Raw genomic sequence first — 21,058 nt, 5'->3', positions numbered from 1 at the left:
AAAAAGCAGGAGAGTTCCAGAAAAACATGTACTTCTGCTTTATTGATTACGCCAAAGCCTCTGTGTGGATCACAACAAACTGTGGAAAATTCTTAACGAGATGCGAATACCAAACCACCTTATCTGCCTCCTGAGAAATCTGTATGCAGATCAAGAAGCAACAGTTACAACCAGACATGGAACAACACTGGTTCCAAACCAGAAAAGGACTATGTCAAGGAGTACGTGATACTGTCACTCTGCTTATTTAACTTCTATGCAGAGTACATCATGTGAAATGCCAGGCTAGATGAAGCACAAGCTGGGATCAAGACTTCTGGGAGAAATATCAATAACCTCAGATATGCAGATGACACCACCCTCATGGCAGAAAGTGAAGAACAGAGAGTCTCTTGATGAAAGTGAAAGACGAGAGTGAAAAAGTTGGCTTAAAACTCAACGTTTAGAAAACTAAGATCATGGCACCCAGTCCCAGCATTTCATGGCACATAGATGGGGAAACAATGGAAACAGTAACAGACTTTTTTTGGGGCTCCAAAATCACTGCAGATGGTGACTGCAGCCATGAAACTAAAAGATGCTTGCTCCTTGGAAGAAAAGCTATGACCAACCTAGACAGCATGTTAAAAGCAGAGACATTACTTTGCCAACAAATGGCCGTCTAGTCAAAGCTAGTAGTCATGTATGGATGTGAGAGTTGGACGATAAAGAAAGCTCAGTGCCGAAGAATTGATGCTTTTGAATTGTGTTGTTGGAGAAGACTCTTGAAAGTCCCTTGGACTGCAAGAAGATCCAATCAGTCCATCCTAAAGGAAATCAGTCCTGAATATTCATTGGAAGGACTGATGCTGAAGCTGAAACTCCAATACTTCGGCCACCTGATGCGAAGAACTGACTCATTGGAAAAGTCCCTGATGGTGGGAAAGATTGAAGGCAGGAGGAGAAGGGGATGACCGAGGATGAGATGGTTCAGTGGCATCCCTGAGGCGACGGACATGAGTTTGAGCAGGTTCTGGGAGTTGGTGATGGACAGGTAAGCCTGGCATGCTGCAGTCCATGGGGTCACAAAGACTGAGCGACTGAACTGACTAAATAATATGAAACTTTAAAACACCTCGCAGAACAAAACAGATCAGGTAGACAAAAAATAAGTAAGCACACATTAAGACATAAACAACAAAATCAATAAGGCATATCTAATATATAAAACTTTACACACTAATGCTCTTTTCTCTCAAATGAACATGGAACATTCATAACAATTGATCAAATATTAGATCATAAAGGAAGCATCAGTAAATTCCATGAAGCAGAAATACTGTATACAGTGTAATGTGTTAGAGATGAATACCAAAGTAAAAATCAAAACACCCTTCCATCTGGAAATAAAAACCACACACCTTTATTTAAAGAAACTTCTAAGTGAAAGGGGAAATGAATATCAAAATGACAGAATTTCTGAGAAATAATAAAACACTAATTTTTATAATCTGTGGGATATAATTAGAGCAGTGATCAGAAGAAATTTTATAGCCTTGCATACTTATATCCATAATAATCAATAAAAATAAAAGACTGAAAATAAATGAACGAGGTTTCTAATTCACAAGCAAGAAAGTGAACCATAAAGTTAATTTCAAGGAAGAAAATAATAGAGGTGGAAGTAATAATGATGCAGAAAACTGAAAATATAGATGTTAATGCTTGTTTTTGAAAAACATGAACAAAATACAGAAAATCCTCCATTTAACCTAATACAGACAAAGCAAGGGGAAGTCCATTTTGCACCTGAGCTGGTGACTAGGGAGAGTGGGTACCATACTTACGCACACAGAAAGGGGTCTTGCCCGACCAGTGATGATCCTGCTGGCAGATGCGCACGGACATGCCGATCAGGCGGAAGCCGGCGTTGCACTGGTATACCACGCTGCCCCGGTAGTTGAAGTTCTCCCCGTTGATGTGCCCGTTGACGATGGGCTCAGGGGTCCCGCAGTGTCCGGCTTTGGTGAGATGTGGGAAGAGAGAGTAAATTGCACAGGAGCATACAGAAAATGAGGTGAGGCTTGGTCGGGGGAGGGGGAGACAGGCACAATGGGGAAAAGGACCACCCATTGTTTTTCTCTCCTCCCCCGACAGTGGCATCCAGGAGTGACTTCAGGAATCCTAGACATGATAGAAATAGTGTTGAAGATTGAAAGTGAAAAGTGAAAGTTGCTCAGTCGTGTCCGACTCTTTGCGACCCCATGGACTATACAGTCCATGGCATTCTCCAGGCCAGAATACTGGAGTATTTTCCCCTTCCCTTCTCCAGGGGATCTTTCCAACCCAGGAATCAAACTTAGGTCTTCCACATTGCAGGTGGATTCTTTACCAGCTGAGCCACAAGGGAAGCCTAAGAATACTGGAGTGGGTAGCCTATCCCTTCTCCAGCAGATCTTCCTGCCCCAGGAATCGAACTGGGGTCTCCTGCATTGCAGGCAGATTCTTTACCAGCTGAGCTACCAGGAAAGATCTGGCAATCCCACATCCCAAGTATACACATAGCTGATTCACACTGTTGTGCAGCAGAGACCAGCACAATATTGTAAAGCAATTATACTCCAATTACATTTTTTTAAAGTCCAGAAAAGAGCTGGACGTTAAAAACAAATCCCAAGGTTGCATTCCAAATAGCTAGCCATCTTGAACTTTAGTTGCTGTGTCTGTTCATGGGTGAGAAATGATCACTCTTATGGCCCGGCCTCTGGGATCACCCCCTCTTTTTCTCATCAACCAGCATTTCTAGAGCATCTACTATACGGAGGGCACTGTGGTCCACGATAAGGCAGTCAAAGCTTGGTTGTGTTGAAAATTACCAAGTAATTCATCCTCCTTTCTTCTTGAGTGGCAAGGAACACAGACAATATAGACCCAGGTGAGTTATTTTCACTAAATGGGATTTGGATAGAGTATATTCCTAGTGTTTCTACTAGCATTTTTTTGGTTCTGTGTAGACATAACTCATGACTGTGTCTCTAACAGAGGCCTGAGACAGAGGGAGGACAGCTGTTCACTTCAGAACAGACATCCGATCTATGTTGCTGGGTCTGTGTAGCTGGGACCCTCCTTTGGATCCAAGCAGTAAGAGGATCCAAGAAAGGAGTAAGAGAAGAGATGACCTTAGAATCTAAGGTTTAGGCAGGGAATGGATTGCCCATGGGAGAAATGATGACTTTGACTTTTGTAAGCTGGGTAAGTTTTTATGCTTTTGTCCTACATTGACATATTTTTGTCATGAAACAAGCTAATGGCAAAAAATACTTGTATATTATAATATAGAATATAGCACATATTGTATTTTTGTAAAATACTTATATGTGTAAAATTTGCTGTGTGTGTAGTCGCTCAGTCATGTCTGACTCTTTGCGACCCCATGGACTGTAGTCTGCCAGACTCCTGTCCATGGTATTCTCCTGGTAAGAATACTGGAGTGAGTTGCCATTTCCTTCTCCAAAAATTTGCTAATATATAATATAAATGGTATTTTAGATGTGTTGCAGGGATGTGTCTCTGTAAGTTTCCCTGGAGGTAAAGACTGGAATTTCACCCATCATACAAGAGCCAATAAGAAGGGAGGATCTTTTTTGATCAGAATGAAAGCCCCTCAAAGGTTTGTCTCATCAGACCTGAAGTTCTCCTTATTCTTTTGGATGCCCCAAGGGAAGTTAGTTCAGCATTTTGGTTATGGTAAATAGCATCTGACTCATTTGAAAAGACCCTGATGCTGGGAAAGATTAAGGGCGGGAGGAGAAGGGGACGACAGAGATGAGATGGCTGGATGGAATCACCGACTCGATGGAAATGAGTTTGGGTGGACTCCAGGAGGAGGTGATGGACAGGAAGGCCTGGCGTGCTGCGGTTCACGGAGTCTCAAAGAGTCGGACACAACTGAGTGACTGAACTGAACTGAAATACCCAATAGCTAGAGTTTAGGTTAAGCATTTTATGACCATAGGTAAAATAGTACTGTTCAACGACTGGGATCCAGCTTTGGAAAGATCTAACTTGTCCTGTAAAGGGACAAATGGACGGGAGAGGCCCCGGGGTGGTCACTTACCCAGGCAGCGGACTTCGGAGCCACTCCAGAGCCCGTTGGCCATGCACTCCCGCACCCTGGAGCCCACCAGCGTGTACCCGGAGTTGCAGGAGAAGATGGCTGTTGCTCCGTAGACAGAGAGGGTTCCGATGCGGTGCCCACTGGGGGGGACGGGGAGCTCTCCACAGGAGATGACTACAAAGACCAGAAAATGCTCAGGAAGCCAGTCCCGAGAGACGGGACGTGTGCTGCTTCTCATTAGCAAGAATAGTGACCAAAGTAAGATCGGTTCAACCTACTCTAATGGGACTCATGACCAGAATATGGGTCACCATGGTGACTGTTGTGCTGTTACACTGCACCCATGATTCTCAACAGGGCTGTCACCGGAAGCACCCAATGTCCAGACCTGTGGCTCGCTCCTCGGCGTCCAGGGCGGACAGCGGGCACTCCCCTTGTCCTCTCTGCCGAGCCGAGCGGCAGCCTCATAGTCCTGCTCCACAGCACGCTGCAGACACCACTGGCTGCACTGAGACGTAAGCCCTGCTTGTAATGAAGCTGTCCCACGCTCGTGACCTCTACTCGGTCACAAATACACGGCCGAGTCTGGACTTGAACAAAGGCCATAGTGTCTTGCATCATGGGTGTTAGGAAGATTCCACTCCTTGCATCCAGTCTCGAACGTGCCCTCGAGCACTGACAAGTGATGTCCTTCTGTCCCTTCACAAACATTTACTTCCTCTAACACACTCTTCTGACTGAGTAAGTAGCATCCGTATATCCCTGTGGGTGGGCGCTGTGCTGACCCACTCAGAGCCCCCTTGAGGACTGAAGGGCTTCTTTCTCCAGATTGTAGCTGCTGGCAAACATCCCTTTGCTGTGAGCCCTCTTCAGATGGCCTTGGTTAAAGAGTCCTCACATCTAAGGTCATGCTCTCTTCCTCAGGCAGCTGGAACCCAGGGTTCAGTGAGTGTGGAGGTATAAAGCCCCCCTGCCTTAACTTGTGGCAATTCTGAAGGGCTGCCCAGATTCAGAGCTCTTAGCTGGGTCAGTTGAGGCATCACCATCATCATCAAAGACCACCTTCTCCATCTTCCCAGTCCCATTTCTTTCCTCTTCCCCCCTCCTCCTTCCCTCCCCTCTCCTTCCTCAGATGGTGATCCCAAGAGCACTGCCTAACAAATCTCTACCTTAGAGTCGCTTCCCAGAGACCCTGACCTCTGAAACTATCTCAAAGACCCAAAGAAAAGCAATGCATAATGGAGAAGGAGACATAGGCACACTTAGGTGGCCTGTCCCATGCACTCTATTCATTCCTCCTACACACACTTCCATTATAGGTCTCATCACACTTTGGTATCCTTGCTTCTTTATTTGTCTGCCTCTTCAGTAGATTCTAAGCTCCTGGTAGGCAGGAACCACAAGCTTTCATCCTCATACCTCTATACTACCTGGCATGAAGGTTGAATAAATGAATTAGTGGATGCTCACCTGGACAGAGGCAGCTTTTTAATAAGATGACAAGATGCTGAGAAGTGCTTCCTTAAAGGAGTAGGCCTCTCCCCAGCTCTTGGTTCTAGGTGAGTGTTCAAAAAAAGGTTCACTGCAATCCCTGGCTATACCCCACTTTTCCCCTCCCCAATTCAGCCCATGTTATGAGACAGTTCGAGTTGGAGGCACTGTGCCAAACTTGCCCACCCTTTCCTCCTGGGCTTACTTTGGCAGGTGGGCATAGAGTTGTCGAGGCTCCATTTGCCATTGGCCTGACAGTGGATGACCCTTTGGCCGGTGTAGTAGTAGCCAGGGTCACAGATAAGCATCAGCTGGGCCTGGAACTGGTATTGCGTCTCGAAGATGAGCCTCCATCGACCGTGTTCCACACTGATGCTGCTGATGTCAGGACAGGTCACAGCTGGGGAGGTATGAAGCGGAAAGGAGGATTCATTCATTAATTATGGACGAGATTGGCAAGAGCCCAGCGTTGGGGACTGGGGGACCATAATGCAGTTATGATGACTCTCAGAACCTTCAGTCCCCAGGCAGATGTAGTCTATGAATGAAGTGAGCTGGGTGGGGGATGTGGCAAACCATTGGGGTGGCAGATCTGCCAAATTAAAAAAAAAATAGGGGGGAGGTGGCACTCTGTTGGTTTTAATTGTGGATGTGAGACTGCAAATTCCAGGTGGTCAGATCTACCTTTTCCAAGGGAAGCTAGAAATAGGATTTTTATGTAAAAGTCTTCTGATTTGAAAATGTTAGGAATAAATTCAAACTATTTATTTTATTTTTAATCATAGGGTAATTGCAATATTGTGATGGTTTTCGCCATACCTCAACATAATTGGCCATAGGGCTACAAAATATTTTTATAAAACACTGCACAGGCCAAAGAGCCAAACCAAAACAAAACAAAAAACCTCGTATCATCAGACTGGATACAGCCCATTAGGCTGCCCACTGGCCTTCAAATTGAACAGTACCTCCATTGTTTTGGAGAAGGAAACAGCAACCCACTCCAATATTCTTGCCTGGAGAATTCCATGGACAGAGGAGTCTGGCAGGCTACAGTCCATGGGGTCGCAAAGAGTCGGATACGACTGAGCGACTATCACTCACTCATTCTGTTGTTTTAGAGTCTTGTGATCAAAGGATGTCGAATTTCGAATACTTTTTCCATCTAAGAGGAAGTGGACCAGTCATCCCTAGGTTCTGTGATGGTTTATGGATACATCTCAGGGAACAGTGGTCTATCGATGTTTTGAAGCAATTTCAAATGGGAACCCAAGTTGGTAGATGGAGATATCCACTTGTCTCAGATCTGAGTGCCAGCCTCTATGGACATGTTTTTCCTATTTCACTCACTCCTTGCAAGAATCTTTTCAGCTGCTTACCCAGCCCCCCGATATACCCGCCTCCCCTACCCAAGGACTCACGGACACACTGGGGGGGTACATTGCGGTTGCTCCACAGGCCAGTCTCCAGACACTCTGCTGTGGCTTCAGCACCTGCCTGGAGGTGGTAGCCTTCACTGCAGCTGTATACAGCCTTGGTCCCCACTGTGTACTCTTTGCCAAACACCATTCCATTCTTGGGGGCCTCAGGAAGCCCACAGGAAAGAGCTGGCAGAGGAGAAAAACGTATGAGCCTGTCTGCTTCAAGATGGTGTTCGGAGAACATTTTTTTATTTTTCCTCTCCCTTGAGGCCCTAATATAAAAATAGTAAAGACTAATAAAAGGGAAAAGCCTCATAACAAAGAAGAAAATGGGAATATCATCTGCAGAGGAGATAGAAAAAGAAACTCTGGAAGATCAAATGCAGATAGAAATGTGTCGATGGATTAAATGGAGTTGAGAAGCTGGAGCACAAAATATATACAGGAGGGAGCTGTGAGGTAAGACCAATTCTCCACCCCTTCACACAAATACAGTGGAGAGGCAGCCAGGCAGCCATTTTCTAAACTAAATAGAGATGGTTTTATACCAACTTAAGAGAAAAAAAGAAAGGAAAGAAGGAAGAAAAAGAAAAGAACCCCTTTGAGAGAACTGGGGATGCTTGAGTAGGAGCAGGTATCCCAGAGTAAAGCTCTTTTAACTCTTAGATATAAGGGCTCCCACCCTCAAGGCTGCCCCTCTGCCTGCTTATCTCTGCCATTTACTCAGTTTGATAGGGACAGAGTAAAGAGACTGACTATGCCAAAGCCTTTGACTGTGTGGATCACAGCAAACTGTGGAGAATTCTTAAAGAGATGGGAATACCAGACCACCTCACCTGCCCCTGAGAAATCTACACGCGGGTCAAGAAGCAACAGTTAGAACCACACATGGAACAACAGACTGCTTCAAAATTGGGAAAGGAATATGACACGGCTCATATAGCCTATGACATGGTGTATTGTTACCCTACTTAATTAACTTATGTGCAGAGTACATCATGTGAAATGCTAGGCTGGATGACTCAAAAGCTGGAATCAAGATTGCTGGGAGAAATATAAACAACCTCAGATATGCAGATGGTACTGCTTTAACGACAGAAAACAAAGAGGAACGAGAAGCCTCTTGATGAGGGTGAAAGAAAAGAGTGCAAAAGCAGGCTTAAAACTCAACATTCAAAAAACTAAGATCACGGCATCTGGTCCCATCAACTCAATGGCAAATAGATGGGCAAAAAGTGGAAGCAGTGACAGATTTTATTTCTTTATTTTCTGCAGACAGTGATTGTAGCCATGAAATTAAAAGATGCTTGCTCCTTGGGAGAAAAGCTATGACGAATATAGAGTATTGAAAAGTAGAAACATCACTTTGCAGACAAAGGTCCATATAGTCAAAACTATGGTTTTTCCAGTATCCTGTATGGATTGAGAGCTGGACCATAAAAAAGGCTGAGTACCGAAGAATCGATACTTTCAAATTGTGGTGCTGGAGAAGACTCTTGAGAGTCCCTAGGACTGCAAGGAGATTAAACCAGTCAATCCTAAAGGAAATCGACCCTGAATATTCACTGGAAGGACTAATGTTTAAGCTGAAGCTCCTATACATTGGCCACCTGATGTGAAGAGCCAGCTTACTGGAAAAGCCCCTGAGGCTGAGAATGACTGAAGGCAGAAGGAGAAGGGGGTGACAGAGGACAAGATGGTTGGATGGCATCGTTGACCAAATGGACCCGAGACTGAGTAAACTCCGGGAGATAGTGAAGGACAGGGAAGCCTGGCGTGCTGCAGTCCATGGGGTTGCAAAGAGTCAGACATGACTTAGGGACTGAACAACAACAACAAAAGGGACTAAGTAGGTGATTAAATAGTTAATCCCACGAGAGGACTGTAAGTAAAGAAAAACACATGGGAGACGCCTATAAGTTAGCGATCACTGGAGAAAGCAGGTTTGCTTATCCACAAAACCAAGTGGGCTTTCTTAGCAAAAAAAACCATGCAACAGAAGCAGAAGGCATGCCCCCAAATAATAAAGCTGGTGGCGTGAGACCCACATCCTGCCCAGTGAGCTCAGTAAGTTAGTGATCCCAAGGCCATGCTCCTCTGGGCACACTAAAACAAAAATATGAAGAAGAGGTGGCATTATACTACCGCCGGAGATGATTTACCATTTTTAGTATAGGTGAGGGCCTTTTTGCTCCCTTCCATTGTGCCATGACAGTCCCAGCTTGACCATATAAGGACGACAAAACTCCCCTGCCCACCGTGGAGGAAGAGCTGATGATGGAAACGTGACATCTGCTCAAGAATGAGGAAGAAGGTGATCTCCCCCTCCCCACTTTCCCTTTCATTATAAAACTGTAGCCCACTAAGTTCTTGGGGCATGGCATCTTCTCACCTGCCTGCCTGTAAGCCTCACAAGCGTGCTATTCTAATAAGTCACTTTTTATCTATCACTTTGCCTCTCGCCAAAACCTTTCTGCACTGAGACAAGAAGAATCAGAGCTCCTTGGAGCCCCCATGAAATGCCACCTAGTGGTTTCAAATGCAACTTTCTTATTCATGGGAGAGACCTAGTGGGCAAGGATGGCTGTATATAATAATAACAAAGGTAACCCACATCTTTATCTGGAAAACTCAACCTTCCCTTTAAAATATGAGCAAAGATCACTATATATATGAAGAAGAAAACCAGCAGCATGAAAGAGATAAACAAAGATTAGATTAAAAACAGAAAAGTCTCCTTTAGGAAAAAGAGCTAACCCAGGTAACAGAAGACTTACGGTCTTTAAATCCCTGATTGGCAGAAACAGATGCTCTACAGGGAGCTCAGGATGGAGACCAATAGGCTGCCCCCTCAGCCACTGCAGCCTCCCCACCAGTGCACCATGAGGGGCCCAGGATGTGAAAGGACAGGGTGCTGGCCCCAGATAGCTATTGAGAAAGTCAAGGTGACATATCATAAAATGAGAACAGAGTGCTTTGAAAAGAGAACACGCTGAAAGTGAGCAAGGAAGGGCCCTTTTAAGTTAAAAACACCATCAACAAAATATGCATTAAAAAGGAGTGGCAACTGAAGACAAAGATATGGCTGCCTACCATGTCAGGAAGCAAAGGGTGTTGCAGCCATCAAGTCATCCACTCACCCACCACCAGTCACCCCCAGTGGTGAGCTCTGAGGAAACTCATGATGGAGACAAACAGGCTGACCCCTCCGCCCCTGCAGCTGCCCCAGTAGCGCACCCTGAGGGGATTCAGGATGGGAAAGAAGGGGATGCTGGCCCTAGACAGCTAAGGTGCTTATCAAAGGAATGATTTCAATGAGCCCTGACTTCTGCATCTTCCATATATAGAAGGGCTTCCCAAGTGGCACAGTGGTAAAGAATCCACCTGTCAATGCAGGAAACACAAGAGGCAGGTGCAATCCCTGGGTCAGGAAGATACCCTGGAGTAGGAAATGGCAACCCATTCTGATATTCTTGCTTGGAAAATTCCATGGACAGAGGAATCTGACAGGCTACAGTCCATGGGTCACAAAGAGTCAGACACAACTGAGCATGCACATATATAAAAGAACACTAAACTCATTAACCTCGGCTGTTTGGTTTTCTTTAATTAACAGTAATCTTTTGATGTTCTGACTATATCTGGTTTTTATTGCAAAAACTCATATATATCCTGGCTCCTCCCTTGCCTCTTCATAACTGTCCCTCAGAGCTATCTGAGAGACTGTCTTCTGAGCCTAAGTCTGCCATATAAAACATAATTCTCAACCTTTAGGTTGTGAAATAAAATTCATATCTTATGACAAGAAAAACTTAAAAATTTTCTCAGCCCTTTGGCTTCCTCTCCCCTCCGCATTCGTGTGCACTGATTTGCCTTATGCATCAGTGAAACCTCCCCAGTTGCTCAATAGAGAGCAACATTCTCCCAGCATCAACAAGTTGTTGTTCAGTCACTAAATTGTGTCCTACTCTTTGTAACCCCTTGGACTGCAGCATGCCAGGCTTCCTTGTCCTTCATTATCTCCTGGAGTTTTCTCAGATTCATGTCTATTGGGTCGGTGATGCTATCTAATCATCTCATTCTCTGCTGCCCCCTTCTCCTTTTGCCTTCAATCTTTCAGCATCAGTGTCTTTTCTAATGAGTTGGCTCTTCATATCAGGTAGCCAAAGTACTGGAGCTTCAGCTTCAGCATCACTCCTTCCAATGAATACTCAGGGTTGATTTTCTTTAGGACTGACTGGTTTGATTTCCTTGCAGTCTAAGGGACTCTCTTGGAGTCCAAGACTCTCAAGAGTCTTCTCCAACGCCACAATTCAAAGACACCAATTCTTCAGCACTCAGCCTTCTTTATGGTCCAACTTTCACAACCACACATGAGTACTTTGATAAACCAGAGCTTTGACTCTACAGACCTTTGTTGGTAAAGTTTTTTGGAAAAAATCAGAGACAAACGTATGCTATCTATGTTTGTCATAGCTTTCCTTCCAAGGAGCAAGAATTTTTTAATTTCATGGTTGCAATCACTGTCTGCAGTGATTTTGGAGCCCAGGAAAATAAAATATGTCACTACTTCCACTTTTCCCCCATCTATTTACCATGAAGTGATGGGACCATGAAGGTGACTGGTAAATTTTTTTTTTCTTTCTTTTTTATAATACAGTACATAATACTGAGAATGTGGGAGGAGAGACAACATGCCACAGTGGAATTATAAGTGAAGAAAAACTTTCTGGATAGCAATGAGCGTCAAAAGCTGTAGACTTTATATAGGTATGATTCAATAATCTAATTTCTGGGAATTTATTTTAAAGAGATAAATATGGATGTCCCCAGGATGGAATTATAAAGATTTAAACAGCATCACTGTATAGCAGCAAAAAATATGGAAGTTCAAATGACCAACAATAGGATGATACTTGATCAAGTTGAGTTTTTCTACAGTGCTATAGATCATTGCAAACATTGATAACAAAGTGTATTCAATAATGTAATAGATGCTAACAAAATATGAAGAGCTTTGTACACCACTAATGCCATTTTTATCAATAATATGTGAAAGACCAAAGGAAATGTTAACAGTGGTAATTTCAATTGATGGGGTTATAGGTCTTTTAGGCTTTTCTTTTGCATTATCTATAGTTTTTTTTCTTCTTCAGATTTCTAGTCTGAATGTATATTACTTTAAGAAAAAAAAATCCCACAAGTGACCAAAAGCAATGCATATAAGCTGCCTGGTATGTATCAGGTGCTTGATCACTGATGTTTCGTAGGTGATGGTCACTGTTCATTCTGCTTCCCCCGGCCCTTCGTCTTCTGCTGCCTAACATGATCCTTCAGGCACCATCAGTTGTGTGGCTTATTTTGTGATCTCTCTTGTTGTCTGTGGTTTTGCAAATGTTCTTGCTGTTGTCTAGAAAGCTTTCCTTGCCAATGTCTGGCTCTTGACTTCTCTTGTTCTATGAGCCCAAGTGACCCCTCTTGTGGGAATTGCCTAGCTGTCGAGGAGCAGGTAGGTCCCCTCTTAGCCCTGGGCTCCCCCAGCCCTGTTTGCACTCCTGATACTGCACTTCCATCCTCCTTGCATTTCTGTGCTACATATCTATCTCCTTAAGGAAATCAACCCTGAATATTCATTGGAAGGATGGATGCTGAAGCTGAAGCTCCAATACTCTGGCCACCTGATGCGAAGAGCCGACTCGTTAGAAAAGACCCTGATGCTGGGAAAGATTGAAGGCAAGAAGAGAAGGGGGCAACAGAGGATGAGATGGTTAGATGGCATCACAGACTCACTGGACATGAATCTGAGAAAACCCCAGGAAAGAGTGAAGGACAGGGAAGCCTGGCATGCTATAGTCCATGGGGTCACAAAGAGGACATGACAAATCAACTGCACAACAACAATCCATCTCCTTCTCTGCTCTGAAAACACCGAGGCTTTGTTTCACACATGTGTGTATCTCTAGGGCTTCAGATATTATGGATCCTCAATACATGCTTGCTGAAGGAATGAATTAATCATCCATGAGTAATTCCACATTTGGGAGTGACTGGCGCTGGGACAAGCCCAAGCTGTGGGTAGGACCCAAGCCCCACGTCACCTCTTCCCCACCAGCTTCTTACCTTGACAGAGAGGAATGGCCTCACTCCACAGGTGGTAGCCCTGGGGGTGCCGGGTACAAATGGCCATGCTGTGTCCCACCAAGCGGTAGCCGGCATTGCAGCCAAAGTGGATGGAGCCTCCGGGCTGGGTGCTGGTCTGGCCCAGAAGGAAGCCATGGAGGGGAGCCCTGGGCAGGCTGCAGTAGGGAGCTGCATGACAAGATGAGGGTCAGGGGCCACGCGCAGAGGGAAGACGGAGGTGGTCCTTCATGCAGGCTCCCCTACCCCCCGCCTTGCTTCTCCCCCTCTTTCCCATCTTCACCACCGCCAGGTCCACTGCTAGTTAGGAAGCTGATACGGAAAAGCAGTCAATCCGTTTTGGAAAGCCAAAGAAATGAAAAGAAAAGAAAGGAAAAGAGAAGGGAAGAGAAGGAAAAGAAAGGGAGGAAAGGAAAGGAATGACAAGAGAAGAAAGGAAAAAAGAAACAGTTCTATGAAGCACTGGGTCACCTTTGGGTCTGGAGGCAGCACAGGTTGTGCAGCTCAGTTCAGGCTCTCAAATCCTGCGAGCTCCCAAACAGACACAGAAAACAATCTGATGTGGTTGGTGTCAGAAAGATGTGACTGCAGGGCTGAGGCCTCTGGAGTCAGGGCTGCGCCTGAGTTCCACTTCCCAACTCTCCACAGGTCTGTGACGTGAGACAAATCTCTCAGGCTCTTTCAGCTCCACTTTCCTCACCTGAACATTGGGACTGGCAATGCCTTCCACATAGGTTTTGGGATTATTTAAACGGGATCGTGTCTGTAAAGCCCCCAGCCTGGCGCAGGGCACTCTGTGCTCAGTAAATGGTCCTGCTTTCTTTTGTGGAGGGGGGTGGAGGGGGAGAGGGAGTTGTGGCAATCCAGGACGTGAAACCCACAGTCCTCATTTCCTCTTGACATACAATTTCAATTTATTTCATTCATTTATCCAACAGACAGACATCAAGTGTCTCCTATATGCCAGGTGCTATTCTAAGTGCTGGGAATACGACAGTGAAGAGAACAGACAAAAAGCCCAGCCTCAGAGACCTTGCAATACAAACCTCTGCCAGGGATCCCCAGGGGGAAGTTCTGTGAGGCCAGGAAAGAGGGCTGACCAAAGGAGCACAAAGAGCAAGCCCGTTCATCTGCTCTCAGCATCCCTGGCACGGGATAAGTCAGGACGTAGATGCTAGGACCCTTCCTGTATCCGCCCCCTAGTGTGGTCCTCTGGCCTCTTATGTGATTACATCCCTCTGCTGGAGAAACTGATGTTCTCAAACCTCCCCTTCCAAGGCAGACACCCTTCCTTGCTTCTGCTTTGCCACCTGTGTCCTGTTTATGCAGTATCTACAAGTCTACCTCAGTCACAAACAAGAATCTCAGTTATAAAATATACTTAGTCACAGGGATAGAGGCATGGGCAAATTACAAGATTCTTCTGTGTTTCCATTAAGGACTCATTGTTTCACCATGTAATTAATTCACTTTCTGCAGTGGCATATGTATCATAAGTGACTCATTACCCACAAACATGTGATTAATCTTTAAAAACATCAAGCCAAGGGCAACTCCTTAATGACTTCTAGTTCAGAGTGTAGCAATCGGCACAGTGAAATGCTACTAAATTGCTTTATTTCTCTTTTGTGTTAGTAGCTGCTAGGAAATCAGCCTGAATCTCCCTGACAGTAGCTTAAGATTTCTTTTCCACCAAGAACTGAGACCTGAAAAGGCTAAGCGACTTGTTTAATAATCATTCAACTAGTGGGTGATGCAACCCAACTAGCTGAAGGGCATGAAGCCACCCTCCCTCTTGTGTGTATGTGTGGGGAAAGGAATTTGGGGTCTACTTTGCAGAGGAAATGGACTCTGAGAAAGTAAAGCTCCTCTTCTTCCCAGGCTCCCCTCAGCTTTCCTGGCTGGCCCTTGCCTGGAGCCATCCCTACTCAAGAGTTTCTGAAGACTTCTAGCTTCATATAGCAATAAAGCTAGACCAGCTAAGTTTAGGCTGGTCTTCCAAGTGGGTAGCCCGTGCAAAGAGAAGGACTGAGGCAACAAGAGGCAACTCAGGCTATGTTTTGACATCCCTCCTAATCAATATTCTTTGAAAATTTGCCCAACATTTGTTTGGAACATAGGCCAAATGCAGCTTCCCTGATGGCTCAGGCGGTAAAGAATCTACCTGCAATGTGGCAGACCCAGGTTTGATCCCTGGGTGGGGAAGATCCCCTGGAGGAAGAGGGCATGGCAACCTACTCCAGTATTCTTGCCTGGAGAATCCCATGGACAGAGGAGCCTGATGGGCTACAGTCCACGGGGTCGCAAAGAGTTGGACACAACTGAGCGACTTTCACTTTCTTGCAGGCCAAATGCAGCCAGGGAAAGAGTGCTGAGAGGACCGGCTCCTGCTGGAACTGACTGTGGTCTTACATAATTCATTTCTGCTCCCAAGCTCACAGAGCCGGCCAGCAGTTTGATGGATCCACTTACCCTGCAACATGGGCAGCAAGCAGTCTTTCAAGTTTTCTTTCCAATGATAGACAGTAATCCCCAGATGGCAGTTCATCTTGATTTTCTCTGTCTCATTATCTTTCTAAGGATAGTTTTGTGTCCTGGCAGATAGTTAGCTGGCGTGGCCCTCCGTCTGACTCTGCCTATGAGACGTGGCTCGCAGAGCAGAAGAGAGACTCCTGGACTGGGAATACAGCCCACTGTTTGCTGCTTGTCTATCTGCCAGTTGGAGACCCACGTCTTTAGGATTTTTCAGTTTTAAGGGGCTTTTATTAACATTTCAAGCGTAAGGGACAGGACCAGCTATACGCATTATCAGCTCATATACAATAAGCTTATCTAAAACACACAGGTTGGCAGTATGAGCAGCAAGAAGGAAGAGGTTAAAAGTGGGGAGGTATATAGAGAGGGGAGGTGGGATGTCAAGGATAATCTGCAGCTATAGGTGAGAGAGACTCAGAGGAGGAGAAGGGCTGCTGGTCTCCGGGCTCATGGAGAAGCTGCACCACAGTCGAGAATGTGGGCCATGGCTTATTGTTTTGGCTGAGAAACTTAAGGGGCTCAGGGGCTGTGGCCCTTCCCACTAGTGCTTATGTTTCACTCACCTGAATACCGAATCTTAAAGCCCTTCCGGTTGTAGGCATGGTCAGACGACCAGCGCAGGTAGACGGAGTTGCTCGAGCTGGTGACAACCAGGGGAGCCGAGTAATTCCCACTGAGGGCTTTCAGCAGAGGACTCTGTCCCGAGGGCCCTGCGGGAAGACGGCGGACACGGGATCACAGACTATTGCGGTTATCACAGATACTAACCTTGACACCTTAAGTGTAACCGCCTTCCATTTCCCCCTCCTCAAGTGAAAACGTGAAGATTTGGGACAGTAACTCAGCACCATCATTGGTCTGTCCACTCGTCTCTCACGTCCACAGGCCTCGTGCGAGGATATCTTCCTCCTGAGCCCTAAAGCAGGGCTCGAAGAAGTCCCCACCAACGCAGCGTGGTTGGAAGGTGAGATGACATCTATTTGCTATCCTGGGACCTGCCCAAGGTCAAGACGCTGGTTAATGGAAGAGCTGGTTTTCAACTTGGGAACTTTTTCTACCTCACCATCTTACTTGTGCCTATTAAAAAACAGCTCAGTGCCTGCCAGACAGAAAAACAAAATTTATGAATGAATATATAGCAATAAAGCTAGAGGAAACATCAGGTCTCAGTGTCATAAATAACACAGCTCCCCAATATTCCTTCCCAGGGCTCTTCCAGAAATGCCTCCCTCTTCTTTTTTTTTTTTTTCCACCTTAAATGCCTGGAAGTTCATCCCAAGAGGGCCGATTCAAGGGCTGCAGAGTACAAAGCTGGAAAATGCAAAACACAGGATTTATTATCCTGGAAAGAACCCTGAGTGATAGTTCTCATATGCTGCTGAGACAGCTCTTGGGAGCGTGGGAAAACTAATGGACCGTATTACACATAGGAAAGTCATCAGAACTACTGTGACAGCTCTGAAGGAAAGGGTCAAATGGCTCAGAGAAATGGCATGCTGGGATAGGTCTGCTGTATTAGACCAGAACACCCACCAGCTGACTGTGACCTTCAGAAGGATCTGGGGGACACATCATTTCCTAAAGCAATAAGAAATGCACTGTGGAGCGGGAGAGGGCCAGCATCATCAACAACCTGAGTAATAGCTATCCTCTGTAGGCAGAAGCCGATGGGAGGAGATGCTGTCACAGAGCTGGACTTCCTAGTATTGATGGGAAGGAGAGGAGTCTAAATGCAGAGGCCAGGTGGAAGCACTGAATAGTCAGAAGAAAGGCTAGGGTAATTACTAAAATGGGCAGCAAAGTTGGGATGCAACCAGGAGGGCCTTATCTATAGGCTCTATGGAGATGGATCACAGAACATGATGTTCCTAACTGCAAGATAGACGGACTGCCAAAAACAAACGAACATATGAGCAAAACAGATCATGGCCATATAACCAAAAGGGCATAGAAAGTTCCAATCACTGGAATAATTTGGAGACTTGAGCCAGAACACTTTGGCTGAAGGAGAGGTTGGGTCCTAATGAAACAGGACCTTGCCAAACACCAACTGTATATAGTGGTGATTCCCCAAGTCTTTATCCCCAAAGACCTACCACTAGTAATTCAGATAACCGAATATTGGAGCAAAGGGACTGTCTGGATATTTAGAAGACTTCTGTATACAGAGCATGTGAATTCGATGCTGCTACCTGGAACCCAAAGCACTCTCAAGGCTCTTTTGTTACAGCAGGGGTATATATGGGGTAGGATTGGTAAGAAATGGAGTCTTGTTTCCGAAACTTAATCCCATGGAAGCCTCAACTACAGTAGCTATGCCAGACATAGTAGCCTCATTAGAGTAGATTATCATTGCCTTGGTTATATGGAATGCAGGTATTACTCTAGCAAGGCATTCTTTTCTATACCCACCAGAAAGGATTGTAAGCAATTTGCATTTACATGAGAGAGACAAGAGTATACAACCATGTCTTGCCCCAGAGCTATGTTAATTCTCCTGCTCTGTCATAATGGAGTAGGAAGATATGTGGACCATCTGGGCTTCCTGCAGTATATAGCTTATTGATTTACTATATGGATGACATTGTATTAACTGGATCTGATGCGCCAGAAAGAACAACCAGTGTAGATGCCTTTGAAAGACACAGGTACTCCAGAGGGTGAGAGAGAAATTCTATAAAGAATCAGGTGAACTTTTTAGGGTCCTATGGCCCAGGGCATGCTGAGACACTTCCTCCAAATTAAAGAGCAGGTTATTGCACCTTTAACCTCCTACCACCAAGAAAGAAGCACAGAGTGTGGTAGACCTCTCTGGGTTTTGGAGGCTACATACTCTTCACTATGACCCATTTACTGGCTAACATTCAAGGTGCCAGCTTTGCGTGGTGGCTGGATTTAAGGGAGGGTGTCATAGCAGATCCGGGCTGCAATACCAGCAGCCCCACTGTTCGGATCATATAACTCATCAACTTCTATGGTACTGGAGTTTCTGTGGTAGAGAAACATCTTGCATGGAACATCTGGAAAGTCCTAACCGGGAGGCCATGTCATAGATTCCTAGGGTTTAAAGTCAGTCGGTACTGTCTGCAGTGGGGAACGATTTAATTCACTTACCATCAAAGATCTCAAACTCGTCATACTGCTTCTCACTGAGAAAGTACTCCACTGTGATGGAGATGTTATACTCGGGCTCCACTCTCACCAGCCAAGAGCAGGTCTGGAACTGGGGATAGCTGCCAGGGTAGCTCTGACTCAGGATCACACCTGTGGAATCCGTCAGAAGCTCATTCGTTGGGCAGTGCACTTGGAGAAAGAAAGAGAAATACCAGGTATGTGGGATGGAGGTGGAACAAGTGCCAACACAATGGCTCGTCCCTGGTGTAGAGGACGACCACTGGAAAGCCAGCTGGCATTTGAGCACATCAGCAAGATTCCGACACCCATCATTATACTGCTCCGTGGGTGAGCTGGTCTCCGATTCTGGGTCAGTGCCAGACACTGCTGAGACTCAGGCTTGGCCCGTTGGCTGGAATCACTCGCTAACTCACATGTGGGGATGATACATACATACAGACAACACTAAGGTATCCTCAAACCCAAGAGTTAATTGGATTTGATTTGTAGAGTATAGGGCAGAGGTAAGCACATGGGATTTTGAATCTAGTCAAGGCTATGGTTTTCCAGTAGTCATGTATGGATGTGAGAGTTGGACTATAAAGAAAGCTGAGCACCAAATAATTGATTCTTTTGAACTGTGGTGTTGGAGAAGACTCTTGAGAATCCCTTGGACTGCAAGGAGATCCAGCCAGTCCATCCTAAAGGAAATCAGTCCTGGGTGTTCATTAGAAGGACTGATGTTGAAGCTGAAACACCAATACTTTGGCCACCTGATGCGAAGAGCTGACTCATTTAAAAAGACCCTGATGCTGGGAAAGATTGAGGGCAGGAGGAGAAGGGGATGACAGAGGATGAGATGGTTGGATGGCATCACGGACTCAATGAACATGAGTTTGAGTAAACTCCAGGAGTTGGTGATGGACAGGGAGGCCTGGTGTGCTGTGGTCTATGGGGTCGCAAAGAATCGGACATGACTGAGAGACTGAACTGAACACCTGGATTTAGAGTCCACCTCTATCACTTACTACCTACGTGGTCTTGAACAAATTATTGCCTTTCTGTGCAAATGCTTTACCATTTCCAACCCAGAAAGATAACTTGCACCTTACAGTGCTGTTATATTACACCAAATGTCATATATATATATATATGTTATGTTATATAATTATATATTAAAATTATATATTATATGATACTATACATTATATGATATTGTGTTATTTCATTATACATTAAGATTATATTGTAATATACTATATATTATAGTATTAAACTAAATAATATATGTAAAGCATGAAACATATAGCCTCCATAAATTGTTAGCAATGATGACTATAATTATACCAGGAACAGAAGGAAACAGCCTAGCATGTGGGATCTGGTTCCCTGATCAGGGATGGAACCTGGGCCCCTTCATTGGGAGTGTGGAGTCTTAGACACTGGGCCACCAGGGAAGTCCCATGAATTTCTTTCTAAATTCAGAATCTTAGAGAAATAATTTACGTACAATAAAATGCACAGATTTTAAGTACACAATTTGCATTTAGGCAAATGTATACACCTGTGTAACCACTACCACAATCAGAATACAGATTATTTCCATTGCCTCGGAAAGTTCTCTCATGTCCCTTTGCAAACAGTATGATCCGCCCCAATGCTCCAGGGAATCAGTGGTGCTATTTCTATAAACATAGAGGAGTTTTGCTTGTACCAGAGCTTCATGCGAATAGAATCATATATGTGTTATTTTTTTGTCTGGTTTCTTTTGCTAAATGTAATTTTTGTAGGAGTCGACTCATGCTGATTTATGTATCACCACTTCCTTTGTTTTTATTGCTCTCTAGCAATCATAGGACAATTTGCTTATTTATTCTACTAATGAACATTGGGGTTGTTTCCAGTTTTGGATTATTACAAAATTAATATAAAAGTCTTATTATGGATATGGGTTTTCATTTCTCTTCAGTAAATAACTAGGAGTAGAACTGCCAGGTGACAGGGTAGAGGCATTTATCTTTAGAAGAAACTTCTATCAGTTTTCTAAAGTGACCATAAGATTTTATATCTCAACCAGCAATATATGAAAATTCTAATTGCTCCACATTTTTGCTAACGCTTCGTATTGTTAGTCTTAAATTTAAACTATTCTAGTGGGCGCACAGTAATATTTCATTATGGTTTAATTTGCATTTTCCTTGTGACTAATGATGTTGAGCATCTTTTCATATATTTATTGGCCATTCATTATCTTATTTTACAA

General features: G+C 44.8%; 1 protein-coding gene across 2 annotated transcripts in view; it reads right to left on the bottom strand.

Annotated features, from left to right (window-relative positions):
* Positions 1-21,058, bottom strand: part of CSMD2 (CUB and Sushi multiple domains 2) — a 679,919-nt gene that overhangs the window by 50,322 nt on the left and 608,539 nt on the right. For both annotated transcript variants that reach the window (XM_043461986.1, XM_043461987.1), the window contains exons 47-53: positions 18,796-18,984; positions 16,245-16,391; positions 13,129-13,317; positions 7,009-7,194; positions 5,793-5,987; positions 4,097-4,270; positions 1,827-2,000 (exon numbers count right to left, since the gene is read on the bottom strand). In XM_043461986.1, coding sequence (XP_043317921.1) covers positions 1,827-2,000; positions 4,097-4,270; positions 5,793-5,987; positions 7,009-7,194; positions 13,129-13,317; positions 16,245-16,391; positions 18,796-18,984 — 1,254 coding nt within the window. The remainder of the gene's footprint in view (positions 1-1,826; positions 2,001-4,096; positions 4,271-5,792; positions 5,988-7,008; positions 7,195-13,128; positions 13,318-16,244; positions 16,392-18,795; positions 18,985-21,058) is intronic.

The sequence above is a fragment of the Cervus canadensis genome, chromosome 2 (assembly GCF_019320065.1).
Source record: "Cervus canadensis isolate Bull #8, Minnesota chromosome 2, ASM1932006v1, whole genome shotgun sequence".
Classification (NCBI taxonomy): domain Eukaryota; kingdom Metazoa; phylum Chordata; class Mammalia; order Artiodactyla; family Cervidae; genus Cervus; species Cervus canadensis.
The sequence above is the reverse complement of the archived record's forward strand: the minus strand, read 5'-3'. Positions and strand labels throughout refer to the sequence as shown.